The following is a 21,034-nucleotide window of genomic DNA, read 5'->3' on the forward strand; positions in this document are numbered from 1 at the left end:
GATAGGCTCCAGGTTCCTGCGACCCTGAATACAGGATAAAGTGGTATAGAAGATGAGTGAGTGAGTGAACATATTATTTATTTATGTAGGTTACACTTGTAAAACCATTTGTGTTATAATCCAGTCTATTATTGCTACTAACTGCAACCATTCGCTTTTTTTATTCAGTTTGATACTTTTGTAAAAATATATATTTTGTATATACCATTTATTTCAATAACCTTTTGTTTTTATGTGACGCACACATGTAAAACCAAAAATATATATGCTGAATATAGGCTTTAGTGCATTTCAGGGCATTTTGTATTAATTATTCTTACATGAACCTTCTGTGGTGGAAAAATAAGTTTGTCAAGCATGAATTTGGTTCATTCTCTTGGTGGAGACGTGCTGTCGTATAGGCTTAATGTCTATGTAGTCCACTTTCTATATTTAAAAGATGTTTTGAGAAGTAAATATGTAAAACAGTATAGAATATACAATAGTCGTGGTGTGATACAGTGTACAGTCAGATTTATTGTTTGTGTGTTTTACAATGTTTATTAAAAAAAACATCAACATAAAATACATAGACATAAAACTTTAAATCCGAACCAGACACTAAATTCAATATAAATAAAACAAATTTCATATTTAAAAAATATAATAAATAGAAACAATATTGTAATAATAATAAAAATAAAATAAAAACAGGAAAACCTGAAATAATAACACACATACACGGAGCTCACTCAACTTACAAACAAAAAGAACATCATATCCTTTTTAAAAATTAACTTTACTATAAAATGAGGCATTTTCTGTGGTCATCGTTTTTTGTTCTTTGACTACAGAAAAAAAAATTATCAAAACATTATTGTGCTCATTCTGTCTTAATATTGTTTAAGCAGTGTGCATCAAAGACTATAATGCTACAGGATTAACACACTGCACTAAAATCTTTATATTGAATTATAACAATTTTTTTTTAAATAAATAATCTAGTTAGTTCAAAGTCACTATAGCACAACCATATCAACAGTAAAACAAATAACTCCATAAGAGCTTTGTCTTATGATTTAAATAATTTGCTTTATTACCAGTGTAAAAGAATAGTTGTTGAAGTATAAAGCTTTATTCAAACACACATAACATTTATCCAAGGCAAGGAATCAAAATGTATGCATTTGCAATTATACAGTATAAGTACTGCTTAAGGCTATAAAACAAAACAAACAACATAAAAGAAAGTGTGTATGAATTTGAGGAGTCTAATACAGGATCGTGTTTGCCTCAGCAAATAAACTTACAATCTGTTTTTCAAAACTGCAATCTGTGAAAGCTAAGCTTTTATTCCACTACGGAGAAAATAGAGCAACAAACATACTTCATAAACCTTTCTAATGACAAAGGTTGCATTATAATGTTTAATGATACAATAATAAGTAAATTATTTAATGCTATACGTGTACGTCATTAAATAAATTAGGAGCTGTTATAATAATAATAATAATAATAATAATAATAATAATGTTTAGATAAATATTTAGAAACATGCTTAGAAAAAGAAAAGTTGTGATGGTTTTAGTCACTAAGTAGTTTTCTTTTTGTCAGGCTCATTTAGCAGTGAACAAAGTATAATGTGGCACATTAAGGAAAAATATACAGTATAAAGTACTTGCTTGTCATTAGACCACCAGAGGGCGACACCCTAATTTGTACTACTATTTCTGTTACGAAATCAGTGTTTTCCCTTCAACTAATGTGTGTGTAAACAAATGCAACTTAAGAAACATATGAATTATGTCTCTATATCTTTGTTAGAAACATAAGAAACATGAATGTTTTGAGAAGTGTGTGCATGTTACTGTGTGCTATCGACTTCCGAATCAGATTCCAAATCCTTAAATAACCCATTGTGGTTCTTTTTAAGGATGTTATAAAGTTCTTGTTTCGCAACTCTTCCTGTTGAGTCGAGACATTCGTACAGTTCTCTCATTTTCTCTTGATGTGTTGACATTGCTCGAATCTTGCTGTACATTTCATTAGTAATCATCTTCTTGCCCTTTAAACAGTCTGCAACCTCCATTACTGAATTAAATCTCTGAATGAGCGCTGCTCGGTGTTTATCCACAAATTCAGCACCTGCAATTCAGACATTAAGCAAATGATTGTAACCATGAAGCAAAATGTAAACAGCATATAAATAGCATCGACTGCATCTGGATTCAATGAATTAATTAAAAATAATCCATTTGTTAGATACATTAAATGAACCTGTAAAACCTATTATTTCAGACACACAATATTTATATTACATTGTTAGAAATTTATTGTTTGTAGTATTATTTTATATACATCATATACATTTTATATACAATCAATCTTTATACATCCATGGACACTATGGACAATTCCACGCACATCTACCTTCACATCTACACTACATGTTTACGTTTACATTCTGAACCATTGCACACCAAGACACTTTTTTTCTAGGCATATTTGCACACTATCTTTCTCCCAAAAATATAAAAATTTCACAATTTCTTAAATGTTTTTGTACAGTATATTTCTATTTGTACAGTATATTTCTATTTTCGTACAGCATATTTCTATTTTTATTTCTATTTTTTTTTATTTTTCTATCGTATTTCTTTTATTCACATTTATTACTTATTATAAGCTTTAATTCTTTTTTTAAGGTCACTGGAGGTCGTGTAAGCATTTCACTACATTTCGTACTGTGTATGACTGTATATGTGACAAATAAAATTTGATTTTGATACATATGAAAATATGTATTCAAATTTGTGGTTTATAGGAAAATGCATGACCAAAAATGTTTTCACTGGATCGGTTGGTGGTTCAACTGAGGTTATGATCCCAGCCAGTGGAAGCAAAATTTGTGAAAATAGAAATTGTTTAAAAAAGGGAAAAAAACTCTATTGCAACTGAAAATAGTTTTTCCATCATCTGCTGTATGCTGAACTACTCAAAAGAGATTGTCTGTCTTACCATTGAATGTTAATTAATTATTTTATGTTAAAGGGGTCATACAGGCCTACATGCACTTTTTTAAGCTGTTTGGACTGAACTGTGTGTTAGGAGAGTGCGTACACAACCACTCTACGATGATAAAGAGCCGCCCAGTGATTTTCTTTTCATTTATTACAATAACATGCCCCTTCTGAAATCAGGCCAATCACAAATGCCTGTCGATGTGACGCCACACCGCTCCTACACTAGTTGATTGACACTGGTGTTTTAGTAAAGACCCGCCCCGAGTGAGAAGAAGCTGTCGGCCATTGTTTTTCGCCGCTGGAGCAAAATGTTGCCTAAGCGAGTGTTGTGTACAGTTGTTGGGTGTAATAGCGAACACAGCAGTCGTCATTCACTACCTAGGGTTAGAGACCTAGGGTACCTACCTAGGGTTAGTGACCTAGGGTACCTACCTAGGGTTAGGTATCTGAGCCACTGAGGACGCAGTGGCTGAATTTAGTTTTTAAAGCTAACGTCCCCGCCGATTTACCTAAATGCGTTCATGTTTGCGATAATCATTTTTCACCAGACTGCTTTATAAACGCGGGTCAATATGAAGCAGGTTTTACTAGGAAGCTGCTCCTGAAAATGGATCTGTACTAACGCTTCGTGTTCCTGCTTTATCTTCACCAGACTCGGTGAGTGTAATTTATTTTACTATGAATCTTTGCAGATCGCCTTTTCTAATAATCACGATGAATGCGGAGTGTAAGTTAACTTTCACTCTCATAGAACATGGTTATGGCTTCTTCTCTGTGTACATTCGTCTCTATATAATCCCTAATCGCCCGTTTATATTAAACAATGCATTAAGGTGATTGTCTAGTTGCAAACTGTGTACGTAGTCGGAAAACTATATTATGCTTACCTTTGTAACGTTAGATGGTTTATAACGATGTCTGTCGAAGATTAAGAAGTCATGTAAACACATCAGTAAACACATCGCGTTCGTATCTCTCTCGGTAAGCTTCTCCGCTCTATGTTGTTGTTGCTCGCGGCAGCGCAGCCCGTTAATTCATGCCCATGCAGTGATGAGAGACAAATCGAGTCGATGCATGTCCATTCTTTTAATTTCTGCATTGTCAGGCGATATTACAAACTTCCGCGTAGGTTCCGTACTTAAATCAAACCAAAAACGACTGAAAAAAACAGGCTCAAGCTCCATATTCCATAGTTTTCCAGTTTGGACTGCATTAACCACAAAGCACAGCGTTGTGGGCAATGCTTTGTGGGTAATGCAGTCCAAAGAGGTTGCCCGCACTGGACTACACTTCTGTGGCTATACCCCACGTGTCACGCCCCACAGAACAGGGGGGGGGGCGGGCTCAGCAGAGGTCATGAGCATTTAAATTAGCATGTACTGAAACAGGTCGCTGAGAACAGAGCTAGTTTTTACCAGGTAAAAGTAGTGTTTTTTTTTACACAATAATTTTGAATTTTTAATTAACGTATAATACAAACTTTTCATTAGGACCCTAAAGATCATATTAAAATTTAATGAAAAATGGGATATGTAGGACCATCACAAGTCTCATTTCACTATATGAGAATGCTCAGCTGGGGTGCAATGGTTAAGGCATTAGACTATACTGTAGTTCGCAAGGTCGCAGGTTCAAACCTCACAACCACCAAGTTGCCACTGGTTGCCCTTAACCCTTGAGTAACTGCCCTAACTGCTCAGATGTATAATAAGATAATGTAAGTCACTCTGGATAAGAGCATCTGCCAAATGCTCAAACTTGATGTAGCAAATATGTTGGACTACGGTTCAAACCCCACGACCCTGTTGGGTCCTGAGCAAGGCCCTTAACCCTCAACTGCTATATACTGAAATAAAAATGTAAGTTGCTCTGGATAAGTGCGTCTGCGAAATACCTAAATTCATGTGATGAATTTGTGGTGTATTGAGTTGTAGTGTAGTAATGCTGAAGAATTGCCAGTTATTTAGCTAGCTATTCAGCGAGGTGCTATATATGACATAATCATAGTTGTGGCTTAATAATTTAAAACATATATACACCAATTTAGATTATATATAAAGATTTAGATTATAACTTACGTGCATCTAATCTAAGGCCTTCTCTCCTTTTTATCTCCGTCACCGTCTCATTTGATCTGTTTTCCACTTGTTTCCTTCTCTTCTCCATATCTTTTATTATCTTTTTGTCCATTTTCAAATGACAGCCTCCATTTTCTGCCACCATCTTCTCTATCTTCTCCAGCAGCTCTGTGACCTGAGAGTCATCATGCCTCTTCTTATTGGTAAAAACATGATATCTGTTTCCACATTTCTCAACCAGACACTGAAGATACTTTTCTTTCTTAGTGTACTGCTCTATGGTCATGTCTACCAGAGCGTCCCCGAAGGTGAAGAGAACTATCGTATGAATCCAGACTCTTTCAGTAAGAAGCTCCAGATATCCCTCTAATACATTTTGCTCACTCTTCCATGATTTGACATCTAAACGCAGGACAAGGAGAACAGCGTGTGGACCTGGAGGACACCTGGACACACTCAGAATAATCTCCTGTTTAAATTCCTCAGTAGAGTTTCTTATAGATTTATTTCTCTGCCATCCAGGAGCTTCAACCACAGTGATCTTCCTCCCTGCTACGTCTCCTTGTCTCATAACACACTGTGCAGTTCTCTTTAAGTCAAACTTCCCTCCGCCCAGGATGCTGTTTACTGATGAACTTTTCCCAGCATTCATGCTGCCCAAGAGCACAATCCTCACTTCAGAGAGATGTATCTCACCTGCAGGACAAAAACAACATAAACCCTTCCTGTCAATGTCTTCAGTACTGCATAGTGGTGGGAACTCAAATCCATGAGTTTTGGTAGGTTTACTTACTGACCATATAGATTGTGCAAAAATGTCATCTATAATCAAGTTCTGTAACAAAGTGCAAATGCTACTGTGCTTAAATTGTGCTGTAAAGGTGTTGAGAGAGCTCTTTGCTCCTACTCATCATGAGATGTTTCTTGTGTAACAGCTTGGTGTTTGTTAACCTGCATCCAAACGGTTCCCCCAGAACTAGTACCCATCCACCCTGCAGTGTGTAAAGTCCCTTGGGGTCACAAGATGGCAACCAAAGACCTGAATCCACCACCCAAGATGTTTTGGGATTTAAAAGAGCGAAACATCTACAGCTGACAACCCAGCAGTCGACATGGTGTCACTGGTGGAGGTTCATCTGGCAGTTATCGCTAGCAGGTGGCTCACCTGTGCTTACAGCTTACTGAGTTAATATTAATGGCACATCTACATTCCATGTCCATAGTTAAATTGAAGATATGTCTAATTGAAATGGTTGTCATGTTGAATATATACAGGTGAAACTTGTACCAATTTTTTTTGAATATTTTGCAAAAGTTCATTTATTTCAGTAATGCAACTTAAAAGGTGAAACTAATATATGAGATAGACTCATTACATGCAAAGCTACAGTAGATGGTCGTTATTCAAGTCGATATTTGTCATAATTGAGATGATTATGGCATACAGCTCATGAAAACCCCAAATCCACAATCTTAGAAAATTAGAATGTTACATGCAATCAATAAAACAAGGATTGTACATAGAACATATCGGACCTCTGAAAAGTATAAGTATGCATATGTATTCAGTACTTGGTTTGGGCCCCTTTTGCGGCAATTACTGCCTCAATGCGGCGTGGCATGAAAGCTATCAGCCTTTTGCACTGTTGCGGTGTTATGGAAGACCAGGATGCTTCAATAGTGGCCTTCAGCTCTTCTGCATCATGTCTCTCATCTTTCTCTTGGCAATGCTTCATAGATTCTCTATGGGGTTCAGGTCAGGCGAGTTTGCTGGCTAATCAAGCAGTAATCCCATGATCATCTCACCTGGTTTTGGTGCTTTTGGCAGTGTGGGCAGGTGCCCCATCAAGCTCATCTACGGAAGGGAGCATGAAGTGCTCCAAAACCTCTTGGTAGACGGCTGCGTTGACCCTGGACTTAATGGACCAACACCAGCAGATGACATGGCTCTCCAAATCAACACAGACTATGGAAACTTCACACTGGACAAGCATCTTGCAGTGAGTGCCTCTCCATTCTTACTCCAGACTCTGGGTCCTTTGTTTCCAAATGAGATGCAAGAATTGCTCTCATCAGAAAAGAGGACTTTGGACCACTGAGCAAGTTATTTTTTTCTTTAGCCCAGGTAAGATGCTTTTGACCTTGTTTATTATTTCTGGAGCGGCTTGACAAGAGGAATACGACATTTGAAGCCCATGTCCGGGATCCGTCTGTGTGTGGTGGCTCTTGATGCATTGACTCAAGCCTTAGTACACTACTTAAATGGTCTTTTCATAACAATCCTCTCCAGACTGTAGTCATCCCTGCTACTTGTGCACTTTTTTCTTCAAATAACCTTCTATTACTGTGCTTTGATACAGTACATTAAAAGAAACATCCAACTTCTTTTGCAATTACCTTTTGAGGCTTTCCCTCCTTATGGAGGATGTCAATGATGGTTTTCTGCACAACTGTCTGGTCGGCAGTCTTTCCCATGATTGTGCTGGACACTTTGAGCCTAGAATATTGAACCTTTTCACAATATTCTCAGTAATTTCCTGATTTTTGCTGTTTTCATGAGCTGTAGGCCATAATCATCTCAATTATGACAAATAATGACTTGAACCATCTAGCTTTGCATGTAATGAGTCAATCTCATGTATTAGTTTCACCTTTTAAGTTGCATTACTAAAATAAACAAACTTTTGCACAATATTTAAATTTTTCGAGTTTCACCTGTACTTTACCCACTTTATAAGTGCTACTTATGATTTATGGTACTCTGGTATCTAAATGTGCACAGAAGAATCTTAGTTCCACTGGCTAAGTTCATCATTATCAATACAACTTTATCCGGTGTACGGGTTCCTGGAGCCTATCCCAGAAGGCTTAGGGCATAAGGTTTGGTACACCTTGGACAGGGTTCCAATTCGCAGACATTGACACACATTCATACACACACTACGGGCAATCTGGGAACGACAGTTAGCCTAATCTGCAGGTCTTTGTACGGTGGGAGAAAACTGGAGTACCCAGGGAAAACCCACCAAGCAATTGTGAAAACATGCAAACTCCATACACACAGACACCAATGTGAGGATTGATTTGTGTGTGTAAAAACCAAATAAAAATCATCTGATTATAGCTTCTAGTATTGGGCAAATACAACCTCGAATGAACAACATCTAACTTTTATTTTACCATTAGAAAAAAAAAACGGGGGAAAAAACATGGGCAATAGTAAGTACCTCCTTACTGCGTTCACAGGATTTAAAATGATTTAATCAGGTAGCTGCTGCTAATATCAGACCTTGATTAGATACTCATCAGCAGGTGTGCAGACCTTTTTTAAAACAGAAGTTTGGGCAGTTTGCTAGTCTGGAGCATTCAGCTGTGTGTAAACACAATGCCAAGTGAAAAGGTCATAAACAATAATCTTAGAGATTGTTTCTGCACATCAATATGCCATGCAAAGCTGGACAAGAGCTAGATCGCGGACCCTACAGATCTCACTGTGCATGTTAAATGTAAAAGTCCATAACAGCACAATTTGAAGAAGACTGTACAATTTGCTTAGAAGGGTTGCCAAGAGAAAGTCTCTCCTGTCTAAAAAGAAGAGGAGTGCAAAACTCCATCTAAAAAACCCCACAAGGCTTCTGGAACAATATCTTGGGAACGAATGAGACAGAAGTTGAGTTGTCTGGCTTTAGAAACACCTCACATCCAGAAAGACCCCACACCCACTGTCAATCTTGGTTGAAACTGGGCCAGTCCAGATCTCAACCCAATCGAAATGCTCTGGCGGAACCTTAACAGAGCTGTGCATAAGTGAATGCCGAAAAACCTCAATAAACTGAAACAATATTGAAGAAGAAAAAAGAATGGACATCAAGATGATGTGAGAGACAGATGAAGTCATTCAGGAAATTATTACTTTAGTAAGTTATTGTTGATAAAGGTGGATCTACAAGCTATGAAATTAGGGGGTACACACATAAGCACAACATATGAATACAAAATGTGTCTCACGTTTGTGTGATATAATGTCTTTTCTCCTCCTTGACACCATCACCTGCTCTTTTGATTTTTTTCCATCTTCTGTCTTTCTTTCCTCTTTTATCCTTTTGTCCATTTCCAAATGACAGCCTCCGTTTCCTGCCACCATCTTCTCTATCTTCTCCAGCAGCTCTGTGACCTGAGAGACATCATCCCTCTTCTTACTGGTAAAAACATGATATCTGTTTCCACATTTTTTAACCAGACCCTGGAGATACTCTTCTGTCTTAATATACTGCTCTATGGTTGTGTCTCCCAGAGCGTCCCCGAAGGTGAACAGAACTATAGTGTGACTCCAGACTCTTTCAGTAAGAAGCTCTAGATATCCCTCTAATACATTTTGCTCACTGTTCCATGATTTGAGGTCTAAACGCAGGACCAGGAGGACAGCGTGTGGACCTGGAGAACACCTGGAAACACTAAGAATAATCTCCTGTTTAAGTTCCTCAGTGGAGTTCCTTATAGATTTATTTCTCCTCCAGCCTGGAGCTTCAACTACAGTGATCTTCCTCCCTGCTACGTCTCCTTGTCTCATAACACACTGTGCAGTTCTTTTCAAGTCAAACTCCTTTCTGCCCAGGATGGTGTTTCCTGCTGAACTTTTCCCAGCATTCATGCTGCCCAAGAGCACAATCCTCACTTCAGAGAGATGTATCTCACCTGTAGGGCATAAATCACACATAAACCTTTACTGTCAATGTCTTTTATATTTAGTAATGGTAATGTAGTGGATACTGGGAACAATAAGTAATGTGTACCTACAATCCATGTGTTTGAGTGGTTTTATTAAAACATATCCATAACCATGGTACAAAGTCTTTCCACTATAGTTTAAGTTTCTGAATTCTATACCTTAACAGGCCATCTGGAAGACATGGTAACTATTGCACTCTGTTAAGGATTGCATCTTCCATCAGAAGTAAGGTGATTACAAAGGTGGAGCTTTTCCTTACGAACCAAAACGAAGGCTTTTTCAAAGATGGTCTCCACCAGCTCATCCATTGTTTGAAGATGTGTGTCGCCTTAGGTCGAGAATATGTAGAGAGGGACTAAACTTACGCCCAAAGTCTGTTTTCATTACACTATTTTTCTTAGGAATAATAACTATTTTATGACCGCACCTCGTAAGAGAAAGTGCCTTTAATGCTGCAGGTTTGAACAGAGCACAAAACTACTCCCCTCTATCATCCCTCTCCCACCAATCTTCACATTCACTTATCTGTAATATTTTAGGATATAAACATAAGTCGTATAGACATACAGGATTAAAAATAATGAATCAACCACCCTGTAAACAAGCAAATAAATATAATAATAAAAACATGTCTCATGTTCTGTATGATAATTAGTGCAAATGTATAACAAAAAGGTAGAAATCATTGATGTCATAAATTAAATATCTCAAAACTCACCAGAGTCATAACTGAGGTCAAAGGAATCCATCTTTATCTATTTCTCTATCTTTCTTTAACACCTGCAATTCATTTTTAATAGATTTGTTACCATGTTTGATATTCCAAAAACTTGAATATAAATAATATATATTATATATCATAATTATATATCATCCCTGTTTGCACAGGGAACAGTTTGAGAAAGAGAGAGAGAGAGTTGAAATAGAAAAATAGAAGAGAAGTTCCTGTTGTGGTATCAGGAAATGAAAGTTGTATGTTGCTGTGTTGGCATTTATTTAAGGAAATTATTGTAACTTAATAATGTAACTTGCTTATAAGCCACAGCCAGAAAGTCTAAAAAAACATTAAAATACAACAGTAAACATGGGTTACAATGATACCCAGGATACCAATGTAATTAGAGTACTTTAACAGTTCCAAAGTTGCTGCTACACTTTATACACCACATAAATAAATGCCCTTTAGTTGTGTCTAGCCACTTTTTTAAAATGTTGGAGTACAGCAATGCAGAAATGAAAAAAGGGAAAGATAATATTACTTATAATTGCTCCCTTACTCATCAATAAACTTCTTTAGCCCTGTCCTATGCAGATGTTTAAAATTTCCCTAGTGTCCATATTTGTGTAAACAGCTACACTATAACAGATGAAGGTAATCTCTTAGTGGAAACTTACCGGTGAAATGAAGTGTTGCAGGACAGAAAAAATGTCCACATCAGAATAAAGTAGGCTTAAATATTTAAAGTTTTCTATAGCTCAGTATTCACACACACACACACACACACACTGGCACTAGCAGGCAGCTACTGGTTCTCCTATCCTGTTCATTCTATGCTGATTTCTTGGGAAATGAAACACTGAAAAAAGGCACTGTGCTTTTAGGTTTCTTTTTATTCATCCTGGTTTAAACAGCATTCCAGTACAACATTTAACATGTGAGATGTTTTATAAGATAAAGGATAAGACAAAATAAAAGTTACTGTAAAATAAGATAAAATCCAGAGAAAATGATTGTGCCAGAGACAGCTTCAAAAGCAAGGACAGTAAAAGAATATACTGTACAGTACACGCAATGAAGTAGTACATGAAATAAAACACAATAAAAATAAATAAAAAAATCCACAAACTAGGCATAGAATAGACAAGTAAAATGCAACAACCATAGCAATAAAGTAACAGAGTATGATGGCTGTATAGTTCTTTGGACTTAACTGCTATACTTTAAGATTCTTGCTTGTCCTTCAGGAATCACTACCAATTTAAGACGACTCAGAGTTATATGTGTGAAAATGGTGATGTGGCCTGAACACTGTTGTAAAAACAAAAAATTAGGTGGAGCACTCTTCTGGATAAAACTATAATTTCCCTCTCTAACCTTAGTCATCTTATACCAGTTACTGATGGTGTAATCTGTCTGTTCGAACCTCTTGTCGTAACAGAGCTCTATGCAGTTGTAAGAACTCCTAATACTCTACAGGTTATTTCACAATCCGTTGAAGTAGAGCAAAGACATGTTTTCATTTTCTTCACAGTAATATGATGAAATCACCATGATAGCTCATTTTCTGTGGCGGGGATGAGATCGAGTAGCTCTTTCCCACGCTGTCCTCTCGCGGAGTTTAAAGGGCGGCATTCCGGTCTCGCCTTTAAAGTTGTTGTTGTTGGTCTCAATTCTAATGTATAATACTGTTACTACAGTATGATAAAATAATAAATCTAAAGTCCAAACACATGACCAACAGTACAGCATGAGTTCCTGGAGAACACATGGACATCCGGGACACCACACTATTTAGTTCTAAGTCAAACTTTGAGGATGGTGTTTCCTGCTGAACTTTTTCCAGCATTCCTCCAGCCCAGGAGCACAATCCTCACTTTTGAGAGAGTGCTTATCACAAATACAATAATACAAAATCCTCTTTTGAACCCTGTGCCTATCTACAGTATATACTGCTTTGTATGAGAACACTCTTCTCATTTCTCACTTCTATTGGGACTAGCATTTAAGCAAAACACCTTCACTTCCATGCAGTCCTCTTCACAACATAAAGCCCTTGTGAATACCAATAGATACATATAACCAGTATATAAATAAATTAGTTAATTGTCTTTATGATTACAACAGCAGTAAATGCAATTAAAAACTCACCAGAGTCTGAACTGCGATAACTCTAGGACATCTTTAATTATATGTACATATTTAATTATGTATTACCACATTTAATAATCTTGAATAAAAATAATAATAAAAACATGAAACATCAAACTTGTTCTGTAGCAAATTTAAAACATGATATATTTTGTTGACTCCCGTTCCTTTTATTGTACTAACTAAAATACAAGCTACCAAAAAACTTTTCAGAGCTGATGAAACTGGTAGAATATATTTGCCTGTTTCTGAATTACTTTAAATAAAACATGCTGGACATCTTGTTTTAGTAACAGAACACACCACTAAGACAATTAGACCTTCCCAAACACTGTAATAAAGAAGGAAACTAATCTAGTCTCCTAGATAGATTAGCTTGGTCTGCATTTTAGCAGACTTTAGTTAATTTAGTTAAAGTTCAAACATGAAACTTTAACGTGTTTTTAAAAGGTATACGCCAGTTTCTGGTATTTTTCTAGGTGAATACATATTTAATGCATAACTAGTTACTTCTGAGAATGTAGCAGTAAATTATTAATTAATTTAAAGTTAAAAGCATCAGTTGAAATAAAAAGTTTTTATGAAAAAATATCCAGTAATATTAGAAATGTGTCAAAAAGTGGTCAAGAGCATGAAGGGCAACAAAGTATTCTAGGAAAGAACTTTGCAATTTGGCAATAAGTGGTTGCTTGTGCGAGACTTATATAGAGCAAAGTATTGAATGAAAATCGGGAGCTGGTGCGCTCGAGCCCGGCAAAACGGAAGCCGCGGAACGGATAGTGGAGTCGCGGTGATCATGGCGAGAGGTGGAAAGTAATGAATTACATTTACTCGCATTACTGTAATTGAGTAGATTTTTTGTGTACTTCTACTTTTTAAAGTAGTTTTTAAAATCTGTAATTTTACTTTTACTTAAGTATGTTTTGTTTAAAGTATTGTACTTCACTATATTTTAAATCATATTCACTACTGAGTAAAAAATAAATGAATGAAAATGAAAAATAATATAAATAATACAACTGGGTGCCATGATCCCTCAATCGGCGTCTGTGTGTGGGCATAATTGCGGAGGCAAGCTGGCGGTTCAATATAGGCTTTTATTGAGTTTCACATAAACCAACACCGACATAAATCATAGTAACTACAACAAAAGCTAGATGCCTGACTGTGCTTCAGTCAGGCTATTTATAATAAACCTTAATTACTTCCCTCGGTTCAGGTGAATGCCTACGTCACCAGACCGAGGTGCAACCTGGGACATGCAGTTCCCACTTAAACATAAACAAAACTACAAACATAACATAACCAAAACAAGTCTTTGGGCGCTTTGGCGCCCTCTAGGGGTTAACCCTTACACGGGGAAGGAAAAAAATTGCACCCTGGAACCCACTGCACTGATTGATTGATTGGCGTGAAGAACAAACACGCTAAATTCACAAGAACGATAAGACGGACAAAACAGATGCCACTGATGCAGACCCAGCTGAAAGTGAAATGCCAACAAAATCTTACAGTATGAAGCAAACCCCTGGTCATATTTAAGCGACCACTTTGATTTCAAGCACAACAAAGGGAACAGATTTATTATTTAAAGGTGTTCCATCCCCCATCCCACCCCCGCTGTTAAAAAAAAAAAAAGTAACTCAGTAACTTTTACTCTGAGTAAATTCATCTGAGCTACTTTTTACTTTTACTTGAGTAGATTTTTATAAGGGTAACTTTACTTGTACTTCAGTAAAAGTTCACTAAGGTAACAGTACTTTTACTTGAGTACAAAATTTTATTACTCTTTCCACCTCTGATCATGGCTTGGCTCGAGCCGTGGGCGTGACCCAGCGTACCGTTACAAATGCAGTTCAGACAGACTATGATACATTTGCTATAAAGATCGCGTAAGTAAAAGGCTTTCACCAAGCACAAAATCAATTTATTGTAAGTAGAACTCTAGAAATGACAAATTACCTATTCCTGCCTGACTCTCAAGCTGGTGTTGAAGAAATGACAGGTGAGCATGAAAAACTATGCTTTTTAATTTTTTTTTTTACTTTCTTTTTCCCATGCAAATGAGTTCAGTGCTATCTACTGCTCAGCTATTAAGGACTGAGAAATTCAAGAATCCAGAGGTAGACGTGTATGCTGCAGTTTTTTGTTTTGTATAGAATTGCTTCAAGACAACATGAATTATGTAACATTACAACATTAAAAATAAAAACCAAACCATTCTATAAATAGAGAAAAAAAAATTCTCTAGTACAGAATAATAAGATGAAACCTTGACCAATGGTTAGTGGTGTTTCAAGACATATTCTTAAAAACATTATAAATAACTGAAATAAGTGTGTTTACATATACACATTTATACACATAAAAAAACAAATATGGTCTTACATATTAAAAAAATAACATTATCTGTATAAAATTTGCACTATATCTATGAATTAACCTTTATGTATTCCTGTTTTTGTTTTTTGCTTTAAATTACAAAAATTGCAACCCTCTCCATTTTACAAGGGCGTGGAAACTGTTCTGAGCCCTGACCTGTGAGCCATGGCTAGGATTCCCTAGCTGTATTCCTTGCTGTATTACTTAACTGTATTCTTTTTTTCATATATCATGCTATTTTGTTGTATGCATTCACTTCATCTTTGTTTTCCTGAACTTCATATACAGTAATGATTAAGCAGCAGTAGCTCTACTAGTGGAAAAAAGATCTTTGCATTTATTCAGGAGGAAGACGGTTCAGGGAAGCAAAGCAGGGTTGCATAGGAGTAGTGTGTGCAGGGGAAAGAAGAAATATCTAAAGTTTCTCCCAGTGTTGATCATGTACAATGCTTGGGCAAGGTTACTCAAAAGCCGGCAAAGCTGTTTGGGCTTCTTCAGGGTGAGAACAGGAAAGAAAAAACAGTCCTGTATACGCTTTTACCATGTGAATGTTTACATGCATAATGTCTGTTTTCTATGTACACACTTATTTTTTCCGATTATATTTTCCCTGCAGTGATAGCTGCGACTAATTCTTGATTCTCATGGACACATTACTGGGCTACAGTACTAATCCACTCTCATTCTAGAGCTGAAAAGATACAGTAAAAATGATATTCCTTGCAGTTTAGTTTTTCATCCTATTTTATCTTTTTCTTCTTGTTGTTACGTAATTACCTCATTCCATATGTGTTATTTTTAGTATTGAAATCCCCAGTATTGTTGTAGAACGTAGAAAATAAATCACTAAACAAAAACAAAGAAATTTGGAAGTGTTCTAAAACTTTTGAACGGTAGTGAACGTGCACGTAAAACATCTTTTATTTTGTATTTGTATGCGTGTGTGTACAATGTGTGTGTACTGTTTATTATAAATTTTGCACACACGTGTGTAAAGCAAAAGAATGTCTCATTAGAGACGTTAAAGATCTATTTTTTTTCTCTCCCTGGGTCAGCATGCCGTTGCATGCGTAATTTGACATTGTACCCCTTCACACACACACACACACACACACACACACACACACACACACACACACAGATGGGTCATAGGTGATGCAGAGTGCAAGACAGGCAAAGCAAGCACTGCTACAATAGAAGAGAAGAATCTGAGAGAGAATAGAATCAGAAGGCAAAAAAAAAAAACACAAGAAAACTGGGCATAAAAGAAATAGAACACAATAGAAACGTATACCACTTATGATCAAAGTAGAAGAAATTTGCTTTGTTTTAATTATTTTATCTATACTATGGTCTTTTTACTACATTTAAATTCAAATTTAACTATATCAAAACAGCATTAGTGTAGGGGAGAAAATAGCCTTCACTCATGTTTGTGAAGGGTGAAGGTGGATCAGGACATCATTAGCAAGATTTACAATCTGTTCAAATGCTGTGAGGATCAGAACATTTATGCTAATATTCTTTACTGGGAAAATGAGACACGTAGCAGATTACTACACTGTTGCATCTGTAAAAAAGGGGGGAAAAAGTAATGACTTCACATTGACAAATTTACTTTTATGCTCTCAAATAGCAAGTTGCAGAACAAAACTTTATTTGCATTTATTCAGAATATATCTGGTCCATCACAGTATTGTAATATTATAAGGAACATTTAAATTACACATCCTATTTTATCTTGCTGGAGGTATCAGTAGAACCAAATCAGCTTCCTGTCCATCATCTTTTTGTTTATTTTGACATTATTGCCATTCCTCCTCAAATTTCTCTACCAACTCAGTGGGCTCTGTATAAAGTTCTTATTTTATTTTCACATTTCCCGAATGTTTTACGTTTGGCATCCTGATCTCTCAATTCTTTAATTTAATCATTTTGTCAACATGTTACAATATTACAGTATTATAATATATTATTTAGGCAACACTCCACCATGTTAAAATTTTAAATATAAAAAAAAAAATCAGTATATGGCTCGCTTTTTAAAAATTGTTAATATAGTAGTGAAATACAGCAAATAGAAAATCACCCCAAAAAACATTAACCCCACCTTAATGCACATTCTAATAATACAGAGAAAATTTATATTCTATTTCATTCTACTTTATAGTCATTATTAAAACACTGCTCTGAGGTCAAGGATTTCAGTCTCTAAAAAAGGTTTGTTATCAAAGTAAAAATAATCTTTTAAAATCTACAGTTTTTAAAACAGTCTAAAAGCAATGAAAAACTTTATATCATCTGCCTTTACTTCTAATCTCTCATAACTGATACAATAGATAACATGGTTTTATAATTATAAGGGAAAATATTATTTTGTTGTTTATTTAACTTTAGAAATAAATATTATCTAGTACAAATTTATCATAACAATGCTCTTAAGACTGATGAAGAAAATGTGAACATAGCACAGCACCTCTGAGAAAAAGAAATAATAAATAAAAATTATATGAATGTAAACCAATCAGACATTGCTTTTCAACGATGCTTCAATGCAATAATAAAATAAAATAATAAACTCATGGAACAGGTCTAGACAAAAAGATTCCTAGATGAACTTCATGCTCAAGAAACATTAGTGTCAGATCGCACCATCCGTCGTTGTTTGAGCCAAAGTGGACTCCACTATGTCATATGTCATAAAACTGGGTGTATATATGTAATTTTTCATGTAGATTCAGATTCTGCAATCAGAATTTGCAAACTCCTGTGGTTATGGAGATATTTCTGAAAAAAAAAAAAAAAAAAAATTTTTTACCCCTTTTCGACCCCCCAGAACCCAAGGTCTGCACGCATATATCTTACTCAAAAAAAATAGGGGTTACTTCACATCACCTCATCTTGAAAATAAATGAAAACCAGGGGTGTGTTAAGCAGTGTTTTATAGAAATGATCAAAAATTAAATGTCTGCAATGTTGCAAATGTTTTACGATTTGATACACATTTTATATAGCAAGTGAGTTATCAAGGAAAAGAGGATTTCAAAAAGGGCGTGGCACGTCTCGAAGCGCATCGAGGCCAAAAATCAAGATGGCTGCCATTTTTTAATAAGCAGGAGTTGGGACAAGAAAATTGGGGTTTTTGGAAAGGGTTCTCATTCCAATACCAACAATTAGTGAAAAAATCAGCAAAATCTGAGAAGTGATGGTGGAAAATTTCTCTCCCACTGGTTGAATTGAAATGGAATTACTCACTTGTGTATTTTTCTTACTTATAAACATATAAATGTAACCTTACTTATAAACATATAAATATCACCTCTTTCACCTACAGTAGTACGAAGTAAATGTCCAGGATTAAGGGAAGAGGGACACAGACGACACAGAAGGCACATTTATAGCATACTGTAAATATGGCCATGCAAACAGACTTTCAGGGTAAAACAGTGCAGACAGGAACAGTGCACTATGAAGAAAGAGTATAGGTTTGTAAAAGCCCACTCTTACACCCTATACACAGTCATACATCTTTGTGCCTCTCTCGCCTCTCTCTGTTTAACTCAAGACACAAGTGAACATTTGCATGTACCTGGCATGTCCATGGTGTTACATTTACACCTTAATATCACAAACATCTGTAAGCTACATAAGGCAGTGTTTTAGGCACTGGGAGCTGTAGGGTTTGTGCTAAATAACATATAGATAGCAGTGTTGTAAGCTAACCAAAAACTGAACCAAATAGCTACCATAACATAACGAAATATATTATAAACATTTACACCACAGGTGATACTGAGTACCATCTGTAATCTATATACTATAAGCCATTAGCTTAGCAACCTTGAGCTAACCTGTTTGTGCTAAGCTACATAAGGCAGTATGTTAGCATGATTTAGCAGTGTTATCTACATTCTAACCAAACCATGTAAGTGACATTAAATGACAATCTTTCACATAAACTGCCAAAAGCTATTAAGGAAATGAGGAAAAATTAAATATTAGTTTTATATTATCAGAATATATGAGATTTAATAACTTGCCTATGGTAACAGCTTGCTGGAATCTCCTCCTTCGTTCTCAGTTGGAGTCTCAGTGTTGTTCTGAGGTAAATCTAAACTCCTCCCACATTCCGGAACATTCCATAGAGCTTCAAAAACCTGTACAGCGCGGGACATCTTCCACATGCGCAGGAAACTTATTGGATCTACTGTGTGTGTGTGTGTGTGTGTGTGTGTGTTTGGGGGCGTGCCCTTGTATGTAGATTACCCTGACTGTTTTCCTGTGAACAGGAAAACAGACACTTGTCTGAGACAAGACAAGTGTGGGCTTGTCTTGTCTCAGGTCATTATCAGATAATAAAGTGTGGCAGAAAGACTGTATCTCTCCTTAGATTCATATAGATTACATTAACTAAGAATATTTATTTTTGAATAAACTTGCTTCATTTAAAAGTAGACACTTTAAGCTTTCTATAAATATATATGTATAAGTATATATGATGCTGTAATGCTGGTGCTGGTATGCTGGTCACCTTCCTGATGCTGGTGTCCAGCATACCAGCAAAACAGAACATATGCTGGTATAATTGCTGGTCAAGCTGGTGACCAGCTAATGATGGTTTATGCTTTTTTTTAGTTTTAATTGATTTCCATTGAAAATTTATATTTTCAGTACTAGCTATTAAAATGTAAGATAATGAGCTAAAATGGTAACCAATTTTAACTACCAAAACCTTGCTGGTGGCCCAGCATATAAATCATGCTGGCCTATGCTGTGTTTTTCCGCAGGCATGCTGGTCTTCCAGAAGTTATGCTGGTTCACCAGTTAGCACTAACCAGCAAGACCAATGCTAGTGGTAAGGTTTCATCAGCGTAGATATGCTGGTCTTCCATTAGTGATGCTGGTTCACCAGCTAAGCCAGCATTAGACCAGCACTAAGCAGTATTAATCAGCACAGACCAGCATATAAATCATGCTGGCCTATGCTGGATTTTTTAGCAGGCATGCTGGTCTTCCATCAGTTATGCTGGTTCACCAGTTAAACCAGCACCAGACCAGCACTAACCAGCAAGACCAATGCTGGTGGTAAGATTTCATTAGCGAAGAACCTAAAGAGAAATGGTGCAATATTTTGTGGACTGATGAAAGGTAGATTGTTTTTTTTGGAGCTAGGTGCAGCAGACAGTTTGTCAGGCGACCCCTGCAAACACTGAATTCAAGCCACGGTACACCGTGTGAAGCATGAAGGCACAAGCATCATGATATGGGGATGCTTCTCGAACTATGGTTTTGTGCCTATTTATCACATTTCAGGGATCATGGATCAATTTGAGTCCATCAGAATACTTAAAGAGGTCATGTTGCCTTATGCCGAAGAGAAAATGCCCTTGAAATGGGTGTTTCAACAAGACAACGACCCCCGACACACCAGTAAGCGAGCAGCATCTTGGTTTCAGACCAACAAGATGACGTTATGGAATGGCCAGCCCAATCCCCAGGTCTTAATCTAATAGAAAAGTTGTGGGCTGACATTAAAAAATGTTGTTTTTGAGGCAAAACCAAGAAATGCGGAGGAATTGTGGCATGTAGTACAATTGTCACAGATGTGAAGCAGTTCTCAGAAACCATGGTTATACAACTAAATATTAGTTCAGAGATGCACAAGAAAGATTAAACTTTAAGCATTTTTGTTTAAACGGTAAATTCATCACTTTGTAAAGATGAGTGATGGGACTGCTATTTTTTTTAACAGACTAATATTTATTTTCTTCACTTATATTAAACTAATAATACATTTAGCACATTTTTCTTCATGTTGTGATTCAGAATATAACGCGCAGGGTGTCCAATGCATGTATGTTATTTAATTTAAAAGTTATTATAAGGATATGGAGCTTTACTCGCGTTTTTTCAACCCACTGCTATTATATTAAACACCACTGTATGTGCCAATCATATCTCTTCCACTATGGAC

The 21,034-nt window shown here is 36.2% G+C and overlaps 1 protein-coding gene across 1 annotated transcript; it reads right to left on the bottom strand.

Moving 5' to 3' along the window:
- Nucleotides 1–616: 616 nt before the first annotated feature.
- On the bottom strand, nt 617–11,339 carry LOC128512049 (GTPase IMAP family member 8-like). The gene is made up of 5 exons (XM_053485175.1): nt 11,205–11,339; nt 10,528–10,589; nt 9,089–9,775; nt 5,081–5,776; nt 617–2,124 (listed from the first exon to the last, which is right to left on the bottom strand). Exons 2-5 carry the CDS (start codon nt 10,556–10,558, stop codon nt 1,844–1,846), a joined length of 1,695 nt encoding a protein of 564 aa, XP_053341150.1. The 5' UTR covers nt 10,559–10,589; nt 11,205–11,339; the 3' UTR covers nt 617–1,843.
- Between the last annotated feature and the right edge of the window lie 9,695 nt (nt 11,340–21,034).

This window comes from Clarias gariepinus, chromosome 24, assembly GCF_024256425.1.
Source record: "Clarias gariepinus isolate MV-2021 ecotype Netherlands chromosome 24, CGAR_prim_01v2, whole genome shotgun sequence".
In the NCBI taxonomy this organism is placed as follows: Eukaryota; Metazoa; Chordata; class Actinopteri; order Siluriformes; family Clariidae; genus Clarias; species Clarias gariepinus.